The following is a 23136-nucleotide window of genomic DNA, read 5'->3' on the forward strand; positions in this document are numbered from 1 at the left end:
GTGGCTGCAGGATCCTCCCCAGTGCAAAGCAACAGTGATCAAGAATTAAACAGTTGGGTGGGGGGAGCTGGGGGGCTCTGTCGCTTGATTTTAGCTCAGGTCATGATCTCACGGTCATGGGATCTGCCCCTTTTGTGGGGCTCTGTGCTCGGGCACGGGGCGGGGATTGGAGGGGTCTGCTGGAGATTCTCTCCCTCTGCCCCTCTTCCTCACGCACCCACACTCTCTTGAATAAATATTGAAAAACAAAGCAAAATACTTAAGGTTCTCTTTTTGGGACTCGAGACAAGTCCTATCTTAAAGGAGCAAAGGAAAGCAATTAAATGCAAAATTGCTTCCCGAGTTTAGACAAGGAAACTGCTTAAAGAGTTTTATTTGTGAGTAAAACATGTTACACTGAAGGACGCAGGACCCATCCTCCCAAGCCTGTGTCCATATACACGACTAAACTTCATGTGATACAAAGAGTTAAAATAAACTACAAAAGTAAAATGGAAGTCATTACATATGTGGGACAAAAGAAGGGCCAGAGTCCATGGTTAACTGAGGGACAAGGTGAGGGTGGGGAACCTGGACACCACCAAGGCAACAAAACCATACCCCAGAGAAAGCAAGTCTCCGGAAAGCTCGAAGCAGCGGGTGGCGCCATGCAGCCAGCCTCAGGTCCTGCTTGGGGTCAGGAGAGGGAGACCCCAGCCCACTTCTAGGGAGGTGATGAGCCGGCACCTAGCCAGGCCTACGCCAGGGAGCCCCCAGAATGAGCCCCCACTAGTGTCTGCTGAGCAGCTGCACAAGATTTTTCAGGAATCTCAGTGAAAATTTATGATGTCCCATGAGGAGAGGCAGGCCCGGCTCCACAAATGACTACTGTGAGAAGGTGGGGAAGGACCACTGAATCCCCTTCTACCTTAAGCGACCTTTTACCAAAACCAGGGAATCCTTCAGACTGGGTTAAATTAAGAGGCATTCCCTTCCCGGTTCCCGAATCTCCCGTGCAGGAAGTGAGCAGCGCTTTACAGCACTCCGCAGCAGGACCAAGGGGGAAACAGCCAAGAGCGGCCCCTTCATGTTCATGGTCAAAAATGCAGGCTGAATTGCAAACCTGATGAAAGAAAATTCCAGAAAGGACTCTTCTCACTCTTCATGTCTCCTCTCTAGGACAGGAATCTGGAGACCCCAGTAAGAAAGTAAAGTGGAGGCCACTGAACCCCATTTCTGGCCTCAGGGCCATCAGACATGCACAGGGCGCATGGGGTGTACGCAGGCCCCTTTGTTGCAGGGTCCCAGAATCAAAGGCCTCCAGGATGCCTGGAGCCACTAGTGGACTCAGGAGTGCTTTTACAGGGCTGAAGCTCTGTAGCTACGACCCATGGAGCAAGAAACACCAGCACGAAGCTCCAAGTCTGACCCAGTCACCTGAGACGTGGGAGTGAAGGGAAGCCTAGGAGAGACACAGCATGGGAACTGCACCACAGAAGGAGAGGGAGGGAAGGCCAGAGCCACCAGGGCCTCCAGCTGTCCAGCCAGAACCAGGACGTCCAGGCCCGGGGGAGTGCACGAAGTGGGGTGCTGGCCCAGGCAGGGCGGACAGAAGTTGAGGGGCCGCAGAGACATGGCTCCCCACCCCCACCCCCAGGCGAAGGCCCGCTATATGCGCACACGAGGTTAGCACCGGTCTACGTGGGGATTCGGTCACACTGTGAGGAGAGCTCTAGCTATGTGGAGGGATGGGCTTTTTGCATTCCATGACACAAGACAGGACACGATGGGGGCAGTCTGGTGGCATTAGTGTGTGCGGGACGGGCCTTCAGGAGTCACTCCTCTTCTTGCTCTTCTTCAGAAAGGAGGGGGTGCGGAATTTCTTCTTCTTCTTGGAAGGGGACTTGCCAGGAGACCCGTCGCTGCCAGGGTCCACGGCAGCCGCCTCCTCGGCAGCTGGGGAGGTGGCTTCTTCTGCCGCCTGGGCGGAGAATGGCTCAGGGCTGGCCGCCACAGGGGACCTGGTGGGGCTGGGAGGCTCATGGGCTTCACAGAGCCCCTCCTCCTCCTCCTCCTCCTCCTCCAATGTGGGGAAGCCGAGCGCTTCTGAAGGCTCATCAGGGGACAGGTCGGGGAGAGTCGGCTTAAAGGTGGCAGCTTCGCTGTCCTCTCCAGAGGTGGGCTCCTGCAGCAGGTCTGGCAGGCGGGGGCGAGAGACAGGGCTGAAGGGCAGCTGTGGGACCTGGGTGGGGCACCCCAAGAGAGGCAGTGCCCTGCACCAAGATGGCCGCGGGGCTGGGCTCTAGGGGCTTTTACTGACATGACAACAAGAAACCCTAAATCAGGTCTACTCTACTTCAAGGCTCACAGTACAAAACGGAGACGTAACCTTAGTGGGAAGGGGTGGGGGCGCGTTCTCAGCTCCTCCTCGTGGACGGTGTGTGGACAGACCGAGGCATTCAGACATGGTCCTGGGACCTCAGGCCCCTGTCAGAGAGCTGGACAAGCCGGCAGCACTGCACTAGGATGTTGTTCTGTGTTTAACACTTGGACAGGAGTCTGTTCTAGAACCCTAAGGGCATGTATTAGTAGTCCTGAAATTAGGCCTAAATTTGGGTCCACAAACCTGGTCTCCCCCAAGAAGAAAACTATGGAAAACTCCATGGTTAACCATGGTTAACTCCCAGACCCCATGTGCACTGTGTCAACATCAAACAAAATAAAGCCACTGGAGGCTGGAGAATGAAAGAACAGAGGGGAACTGTAAGGTGAGGCACAGGGACAAAAACCAGGCCAGCTTCAGCATTCAAACACAGGAACTCGGGGTACAAGGGAACATGAAAGGGCAAAAGGTAACTCGCAGTGAAGTCACGGGCTGAGGGCGGGTGTCCGGGAAAGTTCCCATCACCAGATCTCTACAGAGACTCTGACCAGGGGGGAAACCAGTTTTGTAGATTTTTATAACATCCTACAGAGTTATAAGCGATGGGCTGCTAAGGCAAAACTAAACTTAGTATGGAGACACCAAGCCGCAGGCCGGGCCAGGGGGACCCAGCCGGCGCTGAGCAGGGTGAGAAGCGGCTGCAGGAGGCTCTGGCCCACAAACGCTTTAGCGCTCTGGCTCTGGGAGGCTGGGGCCACCCCAGCCTTCCCCTGAGCCACCTGCTGTCCCGGGACAGTTCAATGTCCTTACTTAGGGGGACAGGAGGAAGTTGGCATGCAGAGGTGGCCTGTGGGTGCCTCGGGGAACTTGACCATGTGACCAAATGCCACATGAAAAATAGAGCATCAGACAGAGCTCTCCTGCCCCACCCCCCAATTATGCTTAAGCTCTTGGCTTAAGCCCAGATCCCAATAAAAGCGACCCCCATGCAGCACGAGGCACACCCACCTGCCTGAACCTAGTCTGCGTGTGTGTCTAATCCCACCGGGCAAGCACAGGCTCGGCAGGGCCACGTGACCGCCCTGGAACTCCTGAGGTCACAGGTCTGGAGTGGCACTGCCTCGGTCCCCAGGAGCCCCCGGGACAGGCTGCCACCACCCAGCTCTCCAGCAACCGAGCCTCTGCCAAGATGCCACTGCCTGGGAGGGGGAACTGGGTACTAAGGGGGAGGGGCTCTGTTTTTACTTTGAATAAACAGAAAACAGAACTCACTAAGCAACAAAGCAGCAGGAGAGTGAGGCAAAGCACAGGGAGCGCGGGCTGAGCAGCAGGCCGGACGCGGGCGGTACTTACTACGGTAAGAGGTATTCTTTAGCACATCCGCCTCCTGCTTGTAACGCAGCCGCAGAAGAGAAAAGCACAGGGAGAGAATCTAGGCATTCAGTCACAGCCACTGGGTTACAGGAGGAGAACGGCTAAGCCATTCTTGTGGACAAACAGTGGGGAGGAAGGCGAGCCACACGCTCCCCACAGGCACGGGAAGCACAACACGGAAGACCGAGGGACAGACACACAGGCCACACACCACAGACACACAGTGGGTGGTCTGAGAGGCCAGTGGAGGCCAGCACGCTGCACGGACTGATTACTACGGCAGGTCACACGCGGTCCTGCAGCCCAGACACAATGGAAGACATTTCCAGAGGAGTGATCTGGACACAGTACGGCTTGAGAAATGCGTAAGCAGTGGGCAAAATGGACATCATAAACGAAGATGGGATCCGATCCCCCAAGTCTAGCTTCCCACCTTGTCCTGATGTCTCACTACCAAATCTGCTGCCTCGAGGGACCCAGGACAGAGCCAAACCAGGAGAAGCAAGGAAGACGGGGCCCAGTTCAGAACCATGTGTCGTGCTGGTTTCCACGCAAACACTTGCTTCTTCACCACTGTCCGTTCAACTACTGACACCCGGGCACTCTCCCTCACTGGACAGGACACGAAATCGGCCTCTCATGGCAGACGCCGGATCACAGGAGGCCACGCACCCTCCCACGGCCGGGCAGCCACACGCTCACATCCACTCCAGAGCTCACCTTCCTCAAGCTTGACGGGGGTGCTGGGGGGGGTGTGGGGGGCAGCAGGGGCTTCTGGAGGACTCTTTTCTTTCTGTTCTCTGGCCTCGTCTAGATTCTCTGCAGACGGACAGAAAGTGAGAAGCACACAGTAAAGAACGTCAGACATCATGGGCCTTTACCCTCCTCAAAGGCAGCCAGGCCCTCCTGCCCTGTCCATCCAGCTGCCTCGAGGCGGAATATTCTCATTCTCGGGGGCATCCAAAAGACTAGGAGGGCTCACGGCCACACTGTCTTCATCTCTCCTAGGGGACAAAGAAGACTCATTGTGACTGGGGTGTGAATCTGAATCTCAAAGATTCAACCAACTCCGGATTAAAAAATAGATTTCCACTTATTCCAGAGAGAATCTGCCAGAGCTGACATTGTGACACATGGTGACTGGTGACCCCCGGTGTGTCTGCACCTGTGCTCCACTGAGGAGCCTCTCCCCATGGCTGAGCCAGGAGCCCGGGGCCCCAGGCACCCTCACCCTACCCGCCACCCCAATGGATGTCACATGAGCACTGCATTGGTTTTCATTTTTTTTATCCAGAGCATTTTCTACCAATAATTTAAACCTGGCAATTATACTTTAACTTTCTGAAGTAAAATATGCTGAAGAGGACCAGAGGGAAAACTGTAGGTACAAGGATCCAGGATCCAGAAAAATCCGAGTCTACTTCTCATTTAGGGAAAAATACATACCGATATTATCCTAATTCCTTAAATCTCTTTCTCTCATTTGAATTTTTTATATTAACAGCTTGACATCACTAAGTCTCATATTTTGAACAAGCGGCTATCATCCGCAGGGCCTCTGATCTCTAGAGATGCCAACCTACTTTCCTGAAGCCACATGCCTGTGAACAAAGGTCTTTCCATCTCCCAGGAGCTCCCTCAACCAGGAAAGGTGCCCAAGCCCCAAGGCTTGCTTCCTTCCTCCTGTGGGAAGTGCTGCTGTGTGGCACCCCCCGGGCCGAGGGCCAGCACTGGGCAGGGGTCTCCTGGCAGTGTCCCCCAGGTCAGTGCTGTGACCATGGCAGACAGCTCAGTGGTCACAGAGCATGGCCACAGACACCCCATTCGCTCAACGGCTAAAACACCCCTCACGGAGCCTCACGTGCAAGGAAACCCGTGTGTCTTGTGGCTTCACTCAAACAACATTTTCCTGTAACCCAGACCTCCCAAACATCGGAAGAGCCCAAAGGGCAGACACACATGTGCACTCTGGAATAGGGTTCGACCACAGGACCAGGAGCTCGGGCCCGCACGCCACCCCAGGGCAGGGCCGATGGCGGCAGTGTGGACAAAGCTCGCAATGGGGCTGCGTGCACTGTCCAAGCATGACTATCAGAAGCAGAGCTTGGCGCCAGGGGCAGCCTGGGCTCACTCCGCTTCGATGCACACGAAGTCTTAACCCCAGCACACAGCGACTACAGCGTGACAGCAGTGAACCCCAGCACACAGCGACTACAGCGTGACAGCAGTGATGCTGCAACACACTAAAAACCCCTCAGCAACCCTTCCGTGTGCAACCCAACTCCAACAGCATCTATATAATATGGTAGTTGGTCTACAAGACCAAAAAAACCTAAATTGGAGCAAATCAGAGGTTATCTGAGGAGTGATACATAATTCCCTGGACTATCCCCCGTGGACCCAGGGCCACAAACACCATGGGACTTCTATCCCACAGGCTGATTCCTAGGGACAAGCTGGGAAAGACGTGTGGTCCCTGCTCAGGAGGCTTTAGTACAAAGACCAGGGTTGGAACTTACGGCCCTGAGGACGCAACATGAGCCTCCTGGATGGGGGTGTCTGTGCCCAGGGCATTCCTGGTAACCAACCAAGGCTGCTCAGGGAAAGGGAGCCTTCACGGCAGAGGCGAGAGAAGCATGTCAACATGCTAGCACATGGGCCTTCGACCACACCATGCCCAGGGAGACCCTCTGGATTTGTGCAGAAAGACAGCAGCCTGGCTCTTGGACACAGTCTCCCACAGAGCCGGGCTGCATCTCCCTCCTAAGCAGACCGTTCCCAAGTGCGTTTCCCCTTCTAATCCCCCAAAACTAGGTAATGTATAAGGAATAACATTCTGGTCTTAACCCCAAACACAAGGCTGATCTTCCATGCAAGCAACGGTCCTCATCATCCCCCCGTCAATGCCTGGGCATAAAGGAGCTCGCAGAGCACTTTCTCTCTTTAGGCACCACGCACACGGTGCGGACCAGCGTGTCCAGGACCCGTGCACACTCACCTTCAGGGCCCTTCTGCTTCCGCTCCACCTCCCGGCGGTACTCCTCCAGCTCTCTGTCGGTAAGCGTGTTGAAGGGGTTGGGACCCGTGGTGCTCACAATGACATGGGGCTGGTACTCTTTCTCAATGATGGCCTTGGAGGCTGTCACCAGCTCCCCCTGCAGACAAAGAGGCCCAGTCTGCAGGAGTCCTTCCCCTCAGGGACTCCCCCTTTGGGGCAAGGCTGCAGGCAGGGCGGGGTGGGTGGATTTCCTAGGGCACACAAACAACCCTGAGACTTGGCCTGGGCCTCACCCTGGGCCCTGAGGCTGAGGCTGAGGCCGAGCTGCAGCCTCCAGCAGTCAGAGACAGAGAAACACAATTTTGAAGGTACAGCTACAAAACAAAAGTAACAGGAGGGAAACATCCTCGGAGAGTCCAGGTTTCAGGTGCAACGGAGAGCACAGAGCACCTGGGGGAGAATGTTGTCTCCTTCCTGGCAGGGATGAAGAGCCGACTCTTTACATCGACTGCCCTCCTGACATCAGGAAACCCCCAGGATTCCAAGGCAGGGAAGGTATGCTCGGATACTGGCTTCCTTTCTAGGTTCACAGACTAAATTCTGTTCTTTTAAGCATGTGTTTCATTTATAACTAGCTCCTGGAACCTATGCCCAAACACCGAGAAATTTTTTAAGAAGTCCCAAAATACCAGTATTTGAGGAATTTGGAAAAGCAAGAATGTGTAGGAAAGAAAGAGAAAAAGCAAGCAAGCAGAGCAGAGGTGGCTAGCAGTCAGCCCCCAGTTTGCAAAGGGGGCAGCCCCATGCTGGGCATCCCTGGGGTGGGAAGGCAGGCCTGGAGGGAGGGAGCCGGCGGGGGGAGGCATCTCTGGGGCGTGTGAAATGATGTCCAGCCTCAGCCTCCACTCACCTGTCCCAGCAGAGCTCTGTGCCCACAGCCCAGCTTGGCTGGCCCCCGAATGGCCTGGGTTCATGTTCTGAGAAAGTTAACCAGAACACACTCACATGCCCATTACTTAAGAGAAGCTTCCAAAAACAACCCATGATAGCGGAATCCAAAATTCTGATGTTAGCCCTGGTTTGTCCATACTCTCCTCAGTAAGACACAACACCAGTGAGAGACCGTGCCCGAGCAATGTGTGTGAGAGACAGGGCCAGACTGAGTGCTGGGGAAAAGCAGCTCACCTGGCCACCTTCTGCCCTGGCCAAGGCTGGGGGACCTGGGCTGAGGGGCTGCTGTCCACCGAGCTGGGTAGAGAGAGTCCAGAGGACTCCATGACCGATCAGGGACGCAGGGCCGGGGAAGAGAAGCAACGGACCTGCTGGAATTGGCCACATTTGCTCAGAGAGCCTCCAGATTCAAGCTGACCTCGATGGTCAAAGGGAGTCCCCTTTCTGACCAACGCTGACCCAAGTTCAAGTGCCCGTTCACTCAGAAGCAGCCCTATCTCCCCAGGACAGAGGAATGAACCCCTGCCTGCTGCTCACCACTCCTGGATGCCTGTTCCTGCGCACAGGCCCCGGGTCTGTTTCCTTGAGACGGGCCTGCAGGGCTGACAACAGCCAAGGCCTGACTGCGTGGTTCCCTAAATCTATGGCAACGTATGCCCTGCATTTATGCCCTGCCATCATGGTCAAAAAAATGAGGAGGTGACATGAGGTTTGACAGAAACGTTTCAATTCACTTCAATCAAAAGTTCAAATCAAGGGATGAATAAAATATCAAGATCCACCTGCCACAGAGACATCCATGCACCAGGAGGCCATGCCTGCCCTGAGAGCCCTGACCCTCGAGGCACAGCATGGTTGGTTCCCACCTCTGCCAGCCAGGCCTCCCTCCTCCAAATTCCTCAGCCAGCAACCGACAGCTGACAAGACCCAGACTCTGAAGAGACTGGGGGACAGAGGGAGCCTGTTATCTGCGGGAAGAAAACAGAGCAAGGCTTAGGATGCAGAGGGAAACAGGTCCCCCATGCAGCAGCCTGGACTCAGAAAGTAGGGTGTGACGTGGCTGCTCTCACCAGCAGGCCGCGGGGAGGCTCATGCAGTGCCCCTCACTTCCAGCCACAAAACAGGGGCTACCAGCAGACCAGATGCCCAGGCACTGCTTCTGCACCTGGCTGAGGCAGCTGGCGAGCAACACGAACACAGCTAGCGACCCTATCTCTCCGAGCATCAGGCTTTCATCCATAAAACCCACTCAGGTTTGAATTCACGTTCTTAGTGCCGGGCCACACACTTCTGAGTGCTCAACACCAAATGCATCATGTAAGTCTGTGAAGTGGGCCCAGGCCCCTCGTGTTCTACCACGCAGCACAAAATGTGGGAGGGCCACAGCCCACACACACAGAGATAACACAGAGATACACAAAGAACAGGGGCTCAAGGTACCAGACCCAGCAACAGCTCTTGGCCCTGATGGGTAGCCTTCAGCATAAACTTGTCCACCCTAACCTCTAACAGCTCCATTCACCAGTAATGAAGTCCAGAAGGTGCCAGAAAGCCCCAGGCTACAGCTCACAGGCACAGCACTGGAGCCAAGAGAGCCTTCGGCTGTGCTCAGGATTCCTTTTGGAACCAGAGTATGGGGTGTGGCTGAGAGTTCATGGCTCCTTGTTCTGTCAGAAGACAACATGCTCTGAGTGAACGACCATCACCAGGAAGGGAGAGACAGAAGCAAAGGAAAACCCTTCCCAAAAGCTCCAACCTTCCTAAGTCCCAAACACACATTCCTCAGATTCTCAAATGAAAAACAAGTGACTACACACCCACCTCACCGGAAAAAAGACATTTTTAGGATATTTAACAAAATCCTTTTCACTGGTTCGAAGAGAAACTCAGGTTGCCAGCAAGCAGCACCCATCTTGCAGAAGGAGCAATTCAGTCTGCATTTTGAGCCCCACACAAAGGCCGTGGGCACAACTTCGGTCAAGGGCATTGGTGGAATCATATTCTCAACAAAGAAATGAAATATGCTTAGTCAGTGGGGAAAAGACCAAGGGGCAAGTGTGAGCAGCAGGAGGGTGATGGAGAAAACGCAAGCTGAATCAAGGATCCCGGTGTGGGGACACCAGCATCTCAGCCGGGCTGGGCACACTCTCCTGGGCTAACTCCAGCCAGCGCACGGCTCACGCAGCGCGGTGCTCAGACGGTGGAGAGGACACCAGGACCGCTGGGAACTCCGTTCCCACCGACTCTGACCTCCTGGCCCGGAGGTATCCCCATCTATGCTTCATGAAACAGAGGAGACGGGGCACACACCCATGTCTGACACTGCTGGGGCAAATCCAGAACAGGGGCCGAGGAACTGGCCCAAGAGCCGCATCTCAGTACCGCCTGCCTTCCAGCGAGCCTTGGCAGTGTGCCGGCAGAGACCGCTACGTGCGATGCAAGCAAGGACTGTTCCAACCAGCTCTGCCCGTGGGGCCACAGGGTGGCAGCCACGGGTGGACTCCGCATAGGAATCCCTGGGGCTCGTGGACTCAGCACACCTTCACACATCTGAGAAAAAAAATGAGGAACTCACAAGATCATAAAAGCTTCGAGCCCAAAGTACTGAGATGCAAAACAAGTACGTCTTTCTCCTTTGCTCTGAGGAGTTCCTCCAAGAATGGCAGCTGGGAGTACATTCTAAACGGTAAGAAACGGTACACATGGAATGAACACGTAGGTACGCAAAATAGTGTTATTGGTGGGGATTCCACACAGGGACATATAGCCTTTGGTAAGATCTGCTTCTTCCTGGCAACTGGAACATCACCAATGTGATAGTTGCATCTCAATGGAGGTGTATGAGTTGAAAGAGACACACCCCCAAATGTCCTTTGAATGCAGGGTGAACGTGACTATGACTTGAAATGTACAGGCAGCCGCAGTCCACCCCAGCCCAAGTAGTGCAGCCTGAATGCTCATGGAAGGTCTCCTTCCACCCTGTCAGACACGTACATGGAAGACAACTCTGGGCTTCAAATGTCCACGCCTTCTTCCCCATGAAACACTTTTTTAAAATTATCCAGGATTTTTTTAAGGGAAAAACAAAATCAATTTCATCCACAATAAAAACTGTCTGACCAATGTCCCCGTCCTCTGAAATGTCTTTCAATCATACAACCTCCAGTTGCCATGTTCACAGCACGTGCTGAATAAGCAAAGGTAGAAGGTACACAGGAGAGCCGCCACTGCCCACGGTCTACCCACGCTAAGCCTCTTGCAATCGGCCTCTTATAAAAAGGCAAACTAAAAACCAAAAGCATGCACTAAACCAAAGTCACGTGCAGAACTTGGGAAACGCACCACATCCTTACGATGGGCCCGCTCTCCACAGCCTTATGGAAGAACAACAGTTGTGAAGCAGCCTCAGACCAAACATGTCCATGGAAGAAGAGGCAGAGCAGAAGCTCTGCACAAGCCCGTGGATAATTCCGAGACAGAGTCAAAGCTACTTCAGTAGGTGAGATGGCGCCGAGCGCGAGCAGACAGTGAGGAGTGGGGCAGGGGAAGAGGCGCGCGTGCTGACGGGGAGGTGAGGACAGGGCGGTGAGTACCTTTCTAAAAGAGAGAGATCTAGCAGGACTAAAGGTCTGCTCTGTAAGCTCGAGCCCTTCGATTGTTTCCGTACAGTCAGAGAGGGGTGCGTCCTGCAACAGTAAACTGAGTCATGAGAGCCCACCAGGCCCAGCTTTGAAACATCAACGGAGAGCACAGGATGGAGCCAGCCAAGGGCATGCAGCAGAGACAGCCGGCGACAGCAGTGGTGATGGAGCGGCCATGTGCGAGCACAGACCACACAAGCAGGGCCACAGCTGGCCCAAATGGGAAAACGGTCACCTACCCTGCCATCATGTGTAAAGCATTAGGTGGCAACTTCATTTTCAGAGATAACTACTTACACAATTATCTTCCACGTGCCACAAAGTACAGCCCTTCTCTAGAACGGCGTGTAAATGCGGAGACCACATTTACAGGTGCCCTCTATGAGCACTTTACCCCAAGCGGCACTTTATTGCAGACAGCAATACACACGGAAACACAAAGTCCATTAAACCCACCCTCTTCTAGCATTTTCCACAGTAAACCGCTAAACTAGGGCGCACCCCGGTCCCCAAGCAGGCGGCATGTGTGCCACCATCACCAGGGCATGCATCACGTAGAGCAGGGCCGGGGCGGTGGCGGGGGTGGGGGAGGGACGCGGCCCTCAGGCATGCTTGTGCTAAATCTACAACTTCAGGAAAAGTGGCCGGGTATTTCTTATCAAAAGGCTTTCTCACAAAGATAAAGGGTTGCCTAGAACACTTACCTCATTGAGTCATTCTCTCCCAACTCAAGACTAATTCTGGAGTGGACAGTCACTAGAGCCACCACCCAGTAATGTCAGACATTCTGAGCTCTCACCTGGACGAGGCTTCTGTCCATCACTACACCACACAAAACCTGGGACTGGGGGCCAGCCGTCTTAATGTCCTGTAAGTTCTGCTCCCGGATCTGAAGATGCAAGAAGGAGAAACACACATCAACAGTACAGAGAAGCCCGGCTGTGACTTGAAGTCCCTCTGTCTGTGCACGGGGGGGGGGGGGCCTCCAGAGTCCCACTCAAGCTGCACTTCTGCTCTGCCCCGCCCCTCAGGGCCCCCGCATGGCCACAGTGGCTGTCTGATGGGGCCAGTCCCACCTGTTTAACCATGTGTGAGTCTAAGAGGGGGAATGAGCCATTCCTGACTTTCTGCACCTCTAGATGGTTGCAGTAGGCACAGATCTCTCACCGTACTCATTGAGGGGACTATCCCCCATGTGCCCATCATATAGTGACACTGTGAACATGGGGGGAGCCCATGTTCTGACACAGCAAACATCCACAGTTCAGCGAATGAACGCTCAAGCAGAGGGCCAAAGGTTGTTCTGGCTGGAAACAGGCTCTCTAGCTTCCAGTTCTGCCCGGCTCTGTGAGCAAGCAGTTCCAGCACCAGCAGCCCGATCCATCTGCTGCTCGCGCACCTGTTAGCGCGACAGCGGAAGCAGAGGAAAGACACAGCCTCGGCTACCAGAGCGGTGGCAGCAGAAGCCCCCCCCCCCCCCCGCCGCCCCGGGAAAGTGCGCCCTGCAGCCCGGCCCACCCGCCGCCCACTCTGCCTCCGCCTGCTACTGTTTCCACCCAGGGCTGATGACCACTGGTACGCACCTTGTTCCTCATCTCCTGGACCTCTTTTGGGTTAGTGTTCAATGGGACAAACAGGTTAGGGACAGCAGAGGTGGAGGTTCTATGTCCATCCTCTTTAGTCCACTGCAAATATCAAGAACAGTTGAAAAGTCAGAATGGAGACAACGCTCTATGAGACCACAGCATCCAATCTGTCCACCGTGTCTCACACCTGGTCATGCATGAACATCACAGAGAATGAACCAATGACCACACCTCCTGTCACGGCAGCAGGGGGATCGGGGCAGGGCATGTGCAAACAGGAACCCAGGTCATGACCGACCAGCACAGGCCCTCCAGAACACCCCGCAGAAAACTCAGGCGTGGCACAGGCAGACAACCGAGCTCTGCTCCGGGACTCCCGCAGACCAGCTGGGGAAGGGGGACCCTTCAGAGCACATTGGTTCACTGCCCTGAGAGTCCTCAACGCCAAAGCTGCTGGAAGCATGAGATGGCAGGGTCATGAAAAGCGATGTGATGTTGCCACCCAGGTGAAGGGAAGGGCCGCATTGTGAGGCAGGAGTGGGCATCACCAAAGTTTGGCACGGAAATAAACTACAGCATCAGAATGCACCACCGGCATAGCTCGTGTGAATCACCAATGTGACCATGTGCACGGCAGCCACCAGCGGTAGAGTTTGGTGATGTCGAGTATTTTCTATAACTTCATACTTCAGAGTGTTACAAAAATATCCCAAACAAACGGGAAGTGCTTCCTGAGTTCTCGCTCGAAGGCCATTTTAGTCATCAGTGCGTAGCGTCAGCACATGCTTTCACCTGCCAGTTTTGGGATCACCAATCAAATATGAGGTTTTTCATTGGATTCTCATTCGCACGCATGGGTGAGCACTGAGCAGTGAAACAAGGCCGGCAGTGTTATGCCTTTCGGGTTACTTTCAGGAGGCAGTCAGGGAGCCAGAAACCATAAGGCTTCAAGAAAGCAACACAAGTGGCAAGAGCTTAGCTGCCGCGAAGGGGAGTGTGGGATGGGCATGAGCTGCGAGGTACTCACTGACGGTTATCTTCTCAGATAAAAACAACTCCAGCTCTTTAGTAAACATAGCTTTTAGTCAAAAACATTAACCCAATAACCTCAGAAGCTTGAATATGTCTGAAACTTAAGAACAGTGACCATGAGTTCACATACCGACCTGGGAGCAGAGGCCGGAGCCTGCACTACCCCGCAGCGGGGAAGCCCCACACGTCGCCGCTGAGCCAGGTCTCCCCATCAGTGTCATGTGCACTGCCTCAAGGACCTCAAGGGAGTGCACGTGTTCTCAAGCCAATTGCAAATAAAGTGCACAGCTGCCACTACATGGACGCTTTGGAAAACCTCACCAATAGCCACTCGGCACTACATATTTCTATCAGCAGCGGAAAGGTGGTTTTTAGGCCCACTCCCTTTAACAAGCAAAATAAATAAAAATGAAACAAATGAAACTTGAAAAGAAAAAACGAGGGAGAGGGAGAGAGGGAGGGTGGAGGAGAGAGGAGAGACGGGCTCAAATGCTGAGCCCTGCCACGTGCACGCGGAGTCTCTGCCCACATGACCCGTCCACTCAGGAGCACAGAGGCTCTCCCCACAGCCACCTGTGGAAGACAGAGCTGTGTTCTTTGGAATAAATCTATAAAGTAAAAACACTGTTATTTGGGGAACAGAAGGCCCTGCCGGGCCCGCTGAGCTAACGTCACCTGGACTCCTACAGAACGTGGCATGCAGAGAGGAGTCCACCCGGCCCCTGACTCTTCACAGGACCCCACGCCGGGGGCCTCCCTAGTCTGTGGCATGGGAGCCACCCAGCTGTCCGCGGCCGGCTGAGGGGGCAGTGAAGACCAGTCCCCACAGGGCACGAGAACCAGGCCAGCGAATACCTCTCAAGGCCGTGCTTGCCCCTCCTGGCACAAAGCACGCCGACAGGGTCTGTCGCGGGTGCCTGCAGGTGGCCTGCGCTGCACTTGGGTCATGCCACACCCAGCAGGAGTCACACGACTCACCACTATGGCCGTCTACTCACATGCAACAGTCCATGCACAAGGCAGCTGGCTTAGAGCATTCGGAGGCTTTGGGACAGCGAGCAGGGCACAAGGCTAACTAGAGAGGACAAGGTCAGCAGAGGAAACGCCCGTGAGACAGAGTAAACTGCTTAAGACAACACTGGAGGCTTGAAAGCACAGACTGCAGAGATTATGTGAAATCACTGGAGATTAAGACGCCACGATCACAGCTCGAGACCAAACTACCATTTTGTGCAAGAAGTTTTGACTCCTTCAATACAATTTGAGTTAAATGGCAGCTCCAACTCTAACACGGGTTAGCACGTGTGAGTTACTCAGGATCTCTGTTGCGTGGAGCTACTGAAGGACAGATCTTAAGCAGTTTCAAGCAGACAGATTTAGTTGAATTACAGCTGACACACAGAGCAGATTCTGGCTCGGGCTAAGGAAGGTTAATGAGGAAGGTTTGCTTTCAGTCCAGGTCAGGGGGACTGGATTCCCAAAGCCTCCGAAGCCCCAGCTACCCACTTGCTCTACGTCATCTAACTATGAACAGTAAGGTAGGCACAGACCAAGCAGTTGGTAATACAGCTTGGCACGCAGACACCGGACGAGAGAGACTGCAGCAAGGGTTTCACGCGATCGTGTGTAACGTTCGTCCACACCTTAGTCTTCGACTTGGGGCTGCTTCCGTTCTGCCCCTCCTCAGAAGCATCGTCGCCCCGGCCAGAGCTCAGCCATCTTGTCTTCTCCCGCTGCTGCTTCTGAAAACTGTGTCTGAGAGGGGAGCAAGTGCCCGGGTCCCCGTCACCAGCGAAGGAGTAACCTGTGACACTTGCAGGAGCCTCCACATCGCTGTGTTTTTTAGATTTCTCTCTCAGAGCAGGGTATCGGTAAGGGTAGCCAGTTCTGTAACCCTAGGGGCCAAAGAGACAGAAAGACAGTCACCATTACAGATCTCGACACAGCGTCACCTCGGAAGACTGTGTGTAAAGCCCTAGAAAAGCTGGGCACGCATGCACCTAGCTGCTGGCTGCAGAGACACAAGGACTGACACCAGAACTCTGAAAGCAGCATTGCTCCTCACAGCCCCAGACCAGAAAGAGCGAGCAACACCTGGGCAGGCCAACTGAGGGTCGTCCACACAACAAACTAGGGACCTGGAACCCGAGCAAATACTCCAGGACCAGGGGCGACATTAGAGGGAATCTCACAAAAATGATGTGGAGTCAAAGGAACCAAATGGGAAAGAACACACTGTATTCTTCCATCCATAAAAAGGACAAGAAGAGGTAAAACCAAGGTGGCAGTGGTCACCCCTGGGATGGGTAAGTGCCTAAAAGGGAAACAGAGGTCCTGAGGTGCTGCTGGGGTGTTTTGTTTTGTTTTATTTGTTTTAAAGGAGGCTCCACACCCAACACGGGGCTTGAACTCACAACCCTGAGGTCAAGCGTCCCATGCTCCAGTGACTGAGCCAGCCAGGCACCCTGGTGCTGCTATGTTCTGACCTGAGAACTGGTTAGGCATTGTGCTCGGTCAGACAGTTAATAAACTCAATAATTAAACAGGGCTTACTTGCTGCTGGCTAGAGTACAGGCTGTATTAATTAATACTTAGCTTTTTGTTTACCTTTTAGGATAAAGTTTAGATACTGTCGCAATCTTTGGGGAAGGTCAAAGGTTCCTGACAAAATTGCTTTACTTTTGAATGTAACAACGCTTGAGTTGAACCTTCTGTTCTGCCTCATAACCACTCACTAAGGGCATACGACGGGGCCCTGCGGGTTCACACCTCGGGAACACACTGTCATAGCACCAGGCCCACATGCTGGCCTGGCCTGTGTGTTGAGTTCCCAAAGACACTCTCCACAAGGCAAGTGTGACATCTTACTCCTAACCAGTGCTTAGCACCTGGTGGCTGTGGCATACAGACTTCATGATGACCCCCCTCCACAGCCCCCCGCCTGCTGTTAGCCCCTCCCTCCTGGAGCTGCGCAGGACCTAACTGGCTTCTAATCAGCGGAATTTGGCAAAGGTGACTGGATGCATTACTTACGAGTGTAGCACCTGTCTTTTTGTTGTTGTTGTTTTAAAGATTTATTTATTTCAGAGAGAGCATGCACACAAGAGAGCGCCTGAGTGGGAGGGGCAGAGGAAGAGGAAGAGAGAATTTCAGGCAGACCCAGTGCCAACTGCAGAGACCGACATGGAACTTGATCCCACCACCCTGAAATTGTGATGTCACTGAGCTAAAACCAAGAGTCAGGAGCTCAACCCACTACACCACTCAAGCACCCCGAGTATGGCACCCATGCTGAGAGAGTCTCTCTGTCCATCACTGACTGTGAAAAACCAAGCTGCCAGGACTCTTACAGCTGTTAAAAAAATGAATCCTGCCCACACTCCCAAGGAGCCTAGAAGTAGATTCTCCCCCACCCAGACTTCTGATAACGTCCAGTCCTGGCCAACACGCTGACTGTAGCCTTCCTTGTGAGACCCTAAGCCAAGAATCTGGTTCAGCCAGCTCCTGACCCACAGCTGCATGTCTGGACCAAGTCATTCACAGCCACACAGGAATAGGGAGTGACCGGAGAATCAGAGGCTAGTCATGCAAGAGGGGCCACGGCCGGTGCTCTATCTGCCGAGGAGCTTTAGAATCCTTCATGTTTCTCTCCTGATTCTGTCCTGTAAGACGGAAGGGGAGGAATTTGCTCCCTTTGGGTGCTCCTCTTCCTTGGAGACCACTTTCATTACCAATCATTCCTTTACTATGTTCAAAAAAGGGTGGTAACAATCTCGAAATGAAGTCATCAGTCGGTGGCTGTTTGTTTCTCCCACCACTGCCCTCAGAGAGACAGGCAAGTGTCCACCCTGCAGCGTTTCCACTGCTGAGCGTGCCACTGAGGACGCTGAGTGCTAACCACTCGGTGGTGAAAAGGCCACCTTCAGCAAAACACGGTTCTTAACAACTGCAGCGTCTTCTTCCTCAGGAAGACACCTGAGTCGTCATCATGACTCCAAGATAAACCACTAGAACATCTCAAAACCTTATCCTCAGAGGGTACGGTTTCTTATACTTCCCCTTTAAATGCTACAATCCTAAAATGAGAGGCAATCCTCAGGCCTCACACCTGCTGCAGGGCGTGGATTACAGCTGAACATAAGGATTCCTTCCTTCTTTGACAAGCTGGAATTACATCTTGGTTTTTCAGGGAAGCAATTTAGCATTTCTTCTAACTCTATGTTCAAATAGGTCTTACAGTATGACAATCTTCAACTATTATCTACCCTGCCCAATTACGGGGAAACATACATGGTTAATCAAATGCTACACAAAATGTGGACTATAGCAGCGGCCTGGATGACTCAGTCATTAAGCGTCTTCAGCTTGAGTCGTGGTCCCAGGATCCTGGGATCAAGGCCCACATCATGCTTCCCTCTCAGCGGGAAGCCTGCTTCTCTCTCTCCCACTCCCCCTGCTTGTGTTCCCTCTCTCACTGTGTCTCTGTCAAATAATTTTTTTTTTTAAATGACAATAATCAGGACACCTGGGATGCTCAGTCGGTTAAGTGTCTGCCTTTGGCTCAGGTCACAATCCCAGGGTTCTGGGATCAAGTCCTGCATTGGGCTCCCCACTCAGTGGGGAGTCTGCTTCTCCCACTCCTGCTTCTCCCTCTCCAGTGCCCCTTCCCCTGCTTATACGCTCTTGTTCTCCCTGTCAAATAAATAAATAAAATCTTTTTTTAAAAAAATTACAATAACGGGGTACATGGGTGGCTCAGTGGGTTAAAGCCTCTGCCTTCGGCTCAGGTCATGATCCCGGGGTCCTGGGATCGAGCCCTGCATCAGGCTCTCTGCTCAGCAGGGAGCCTGCTTCCCCCCTCTCTCTCTCTGCTTGACTCTCTGCCTGACTCTCTGCCTACTTGTGATCTCTCTCTGTCAATAAATAAATAAGTTAATTTAATTTTTAAAAATTAATTTAAAATTTAAAATTAATTTTTTTTAAATGACAATAATGACTGTGCGACCATGTGCAGTAAGGACACTGAATACCACACCCTTGTAACAAGCGCTTCAACGATTCATCTTTCATCCTTCCTCTCCCTCCTCTAGCAAATTAGAGTTATTCCCTAATTCTGGTTTCTCTCCCTCTTTGAGAAGGCACTGAGCACACAACATGTGGTGGCCTGGCATTCTCGATTCTTAGTCCTTTCTCCTGTTTTCCTGCCTGACTTCAGGGTCACAGAACAGTGAGACACATCAGAGTGCCTGCCAGGAGAAGAGAAGAAGCCACCCCAGCACTCTCTGTCTCATCGGGCCCCTTGGGGGAACCTGCCGCCCAGTGCTGACACCTGAGCCACCACTGCCCCCTCCCACCTAATGCCAGCTGCTTCTTCTATCTCCTTAGTGAGCTCTGTTCCTCCTCTTGCTCCCTGTGACCTGGACCGTGCCATCTCCACCTCTGCAGCCCTCATCACGCCCTGTCAGAACTCAGATCCCAAATGCCCAGCTGCCTCTAGCACTGTGAGTCCCTCTCCCCAGCTAGGTCATGCACTACTTGTGTCCTATTAGTGGCTAGAGGCTCAAGAGCAGCTGGTCAGTTAACGTAATCCATCTTTATGGGGCCAGTGAATTCAGGAGTTATGGAAGATTCTGCTTTCTCTGTTCATTCCGCCCAGACTAAACAAATCCAGCTCCTGAGGACACTTCGCACACACTGAATCTGATACTCTTTTTGTTCCAAAATCTTTAAGGAAGTTAGACTTCCTACCTCCTGAGGCCACCCGTCCCACCTGTGCCCTGGTCCAACAGTCCTGTTAGGCTAAAATGGGCCCCACGAGCCCCACGGGCCCCACGGGCCCCGGTGCTGCCATTGACAGCACCTGCCACAGCTATGGCAGCACACGGGGGCGCCGGGGGGCTCCACCTTCCTACGCTAAAGCTCCCCCACCCCCCAGCCTGCTTGTGGGAGGTCGGGCGCTGCTAACTGCTGCTCCAGGGCCAAACTGTCCACTTGAGCAGGCATGCTCTCTGCTCCTGTCCCCACAAAGGAAACAACAAAGGAACACAAGCAACCCTCCCTATTTTATTGTGACTTAGCTTAGGAGTTGAATTGCCCTGGTGCTTCTTCATGATTTTTGAGGGGAAAGCATTCACACACCGCGTGAAGACAGCAATTTCACTTGCTATAAAAACACCAACATTGCTGCTTTTGGAACAGAAGCTTTATCGTCAGGTGGTAACAACGATCTTACCAGATTATCAAGCATTCGCATAAGGGCTTCAAACTCCTGCTCGCCAATCTGCCACTTGGGAGGTGAGCTGGTGCCCTCCCCTGCTGGGGACTCCGGGGATCGGGATTTAGCTTTGTACTTGCCAGGATCCAGGAGGACTAAGTTGTCCGGCCCTCCTGCACTGGCCAGAGTTCGAACCTTTTCCAAAACAAGGAGATAGTACCGTTTGAGTTTCTTGCCGAGGACAAAAGGATCAGATCAGATGACGACAAGAGATGACTCAAACAGAAATGTAGGTCTCTGAAGAAACCAAGCCGTCAGAGTGTAAGAATAAAAACTGAAGGATGGACAGAGACAGATAATCCACACACAAAGTCATTTTCAGAAGTTCTTCGTTAGCAAAACAAAGATACTGGGCCCTCATGCTTGGAGGAGAAACGGGGAATCAAAGCCCCTCTTAAGGCTGTATGAAGGAGCCTGGGGACTGCAGTGCTGCCTAGATGAAGTCAAGGTTCCAGTAGGGAGAGCACAGACTTGGGATTGAACACAGCTGGCAAATGTCTCCCTCTCTGTACCTGCCTCCACGAACAGGGCCATGAGGGGCAAACAAAATAACATGTAAATAAAGCACCTGATACGGGGCTGGCACACACTAGCATTCTGTAAATGGTGGTGACGTCTGTATTTGAATAACAAAAACTAGAAATGAAAAGCCCAATAACTGTTCACCAACCTAAATCAGTGAAATGGCATTTGCTCTGGTCAGTTTCCAAATCCACTAGCTCACCTCAGGCAAAGAGGTTATGCAAAAACTCATTCCTACTAAACAAGTATCAAAAATCTGCAAGAACCCTGAAATGCCAAAATAAGTCATAGCCTGCAGAAACTGGTCCCCGCCCACCTGGATCTCACACGCGACCACCAGGTTATGGATGTAGTAGAAGGCCTCCTCAACGCTCTCTCCGACTGACACGAGCCCATGATTCCGGAGAATAAGAACCTGTAGGGAGACACGAAAGCTCGAGGAGCTACGCAAGAAGACAGCTACTCTGACTTTTTTCTTCTTTCCTATACAATTTAAATACCAGATTAGATGCCTACTGACCTTGCTTTTAGGCCCCAAATTTTTCTGAATTAATACTTTTTCCTCCACCTCAACCAGAATCCCATGATAATCATGGTAAGCCACTTCTCCAAGGGAAAGCGCCTCCGGGGAGATTGGCAAGAGGCCACATTTCATCGCCGAGACCTAGAGAACAAGCAGTCACCATGAATGAAGACAAATCAACAGTCACACCTTGATGACATGGCAAACACTTTCCTCAAAGAAATAAAAAGGGGAACATATTTTATTTTGTTCTCTTCTCAGAAATAAATGAACCTATGAACTTAAGATGAACTTTACTGCTGGGGCTTACTACAGATGGACACTTAAAAATCAAAGGCATTGCAATGCTGGGAGAGCCTCAAAAGAAATTCCACGTCTTTCTGGACTTCTCCCACACTGATCATAATGCTATATGAGCTCAGGCTTCCTCGCAAGATGAGCCCGGCCCTACTGCAAGGAGAGACAAGGGCTCCCTCTGAGTGAGCCATGACCCTGTAAAGAGAAGGTTTGGACGTGCTGTAAGGTTCTGACCCACTTGTCATCTCAAGTTGTAGGGGAGAACGAAACATGAAATGTAGAAAAGAGCCAATTTCTGAAGTTTAGAGTAATTATGCTGTATAATTTCTCTTCTATTGCAATAAAACAATCCTAAGTGTTCATAAAGCCCTTAATTTCCTTAATGTTCCCAAATTGACTTTGGAATGTGCTAACTTTTAAGGATTTCTACCTCAACTAACAGGCTCCAAAAATTCCAAGAGTATCCACAAGTGCAACAACTGCCCACAAGTTCATCTTAAAGATGCCACCACAAAAAAGGTGGCAACGTCATATTTAATCTCTCTCACGGTATCAGCTTTCCTAGAAGAAATTTCCAAGTGAAGTGATCTGGTATGTTTTAAAATAAATTATACAGGGGCTCCTGGGTGGCTCAGTGGGTTAAAGCCTCTGCCTTTGGCTCAGGTCATAATCCCAGGGTTCTGGGATCGAGCCCCACATCGGGCTCTCTGCTCAGCGGGAAGCCTGCTCCCCCCCCCCCACCCCTCTGCCTGCTTCTCGGCCTACTTGTGATCTCTCTCTCCCTCTGTGAAATCAATAAATAAAATCTTTTTTAAAAAAATTATACAGTAAGCTGTTTGTAACCATATTTTTAAAGGTACTGCTAATGGTTCATTAAAATACATGGACTTTTTATGGCTGGAAGAGCACACTTTTTTTTAGAAAAAAATTCAGAAAATGATAGCTCTACTAAAACTCTTATGTTGACATCTAGAACCACATGTTCAAAGTAAAATAACTAAGCCAGACAGATCAAACATTCATTAAAACAATCCCATACGCATGACATTAAAACATCAGGTGAACATTCAGCATTACTGAATCCACGAGGTTATGTGTGGTAAAAGTAAGTCCAGAAAGTCATTAGAATAGACAATGGGTGATAAAAAGCCAATTCTGGAGAGTTGCAGTGTTTCACTGTCACATGACCATACTAACACCAGAATGGGCATGTTTAGGCTAGGAGGTCTGGCCTGTGGGCACAAGAAGGGTCCAGGCTTGTTGACTGTGCTGGGGCGGGCTCTGGGGAAGCTCCGGGCTCAGAGGCCAGGTCTCCCAACAGCTTACGAGGTCTGTGCCTTCCTCTTGCCACAGCCGTTCCTCCTCTCCTTCCTATGATGATCCAACCCCAGCGTCAGCTGGCTTCCGGCAGACATCTAGAGGCTTCCAGGCCTCAACCACCCCCTTCTCACGTCTGCCACCCCTATCTGGCACCCCAGGGACCATGAGCAGGTCCAGGCCTCCTGCATCCCCGTAGCACTTCCCTGAGCCCACCGCATCCTCCCCCTGCAGCCTGTCTGGCACCCCCCACAAACCC

The 23136-nt window shown here is 52.4% G+C and overlaps 1 protein-coding gene across 9 annotated transcripts in view; it reads right to left on the bottom strand.

Moving 5' to 3' along the window:
* Nucleotides 1-1188: 1188 nt before the first annotated feature.
* Nucleotides 1189-23136, bottom strand: part of ADD1 (adducin 1) — an 86741-nt gene continuing 64793 nt past the window's right edge. Inside the window, exons 7-17 of one of the 9 annotated variants that reach the window (XM_032856069.1) lie at nt 21261-21404; nt 21057-21155; nt 20177-20353; nt 15495-15839; nt 12910-13011; nt 12126-12215; nt 11279-11371; nt 6735-6891; nt 4457-4555; nt 3716-3749; nt 2067-2175 (exon numbers count right to left, since the gene is read on the bottom strand). In XM_032856069.1, the coding sequence (XP_032711960.1) occupies nt 2175; nt 3716-3749; nt 4457-4555; nt 6735-6891; nt 11279-11371; nt 12126-12215; nt 12910-13011; nt 15495-15839; nt 20177-20353; nt 21057-21155; nt 21261-21404 (1341 nt within the window). In that variant the 3' untranslated portion in view covers nt 2067-2174. Of the gene's footprint in view, nt 2176-3714; nt 3750-4456; nt 4556-6734; nt 6892-11278; nt 11372-12125; nt 12216-12909; nt 13012-15494; nt 15840-20176; nt 20354-21056; nt 21156-21260; nt 21405-23136 lie in introns of those variants that run through there. The other 8 variants (XM_032856054.1, XM_032856037.1, XM_032856094.1 and 5 more) reach the window with 8 other exon arrangements.

This window comes from Lontra canadensis, unplaced genomic scaffold (assembly GCF_010015895.1).
Source record: "Lontra canadensis isolate GAN:19392208 unplaced genomic scaffold, GSC_riverotter_1.0 scaffold1, whole genome shotgun sequence".
Classification (NCBI taxonomy): Eukaryota; Metazoa; Chordata; class Mammalia; order Carnivora; family Mustelidae; genus Lontra; species Lontra canadensis.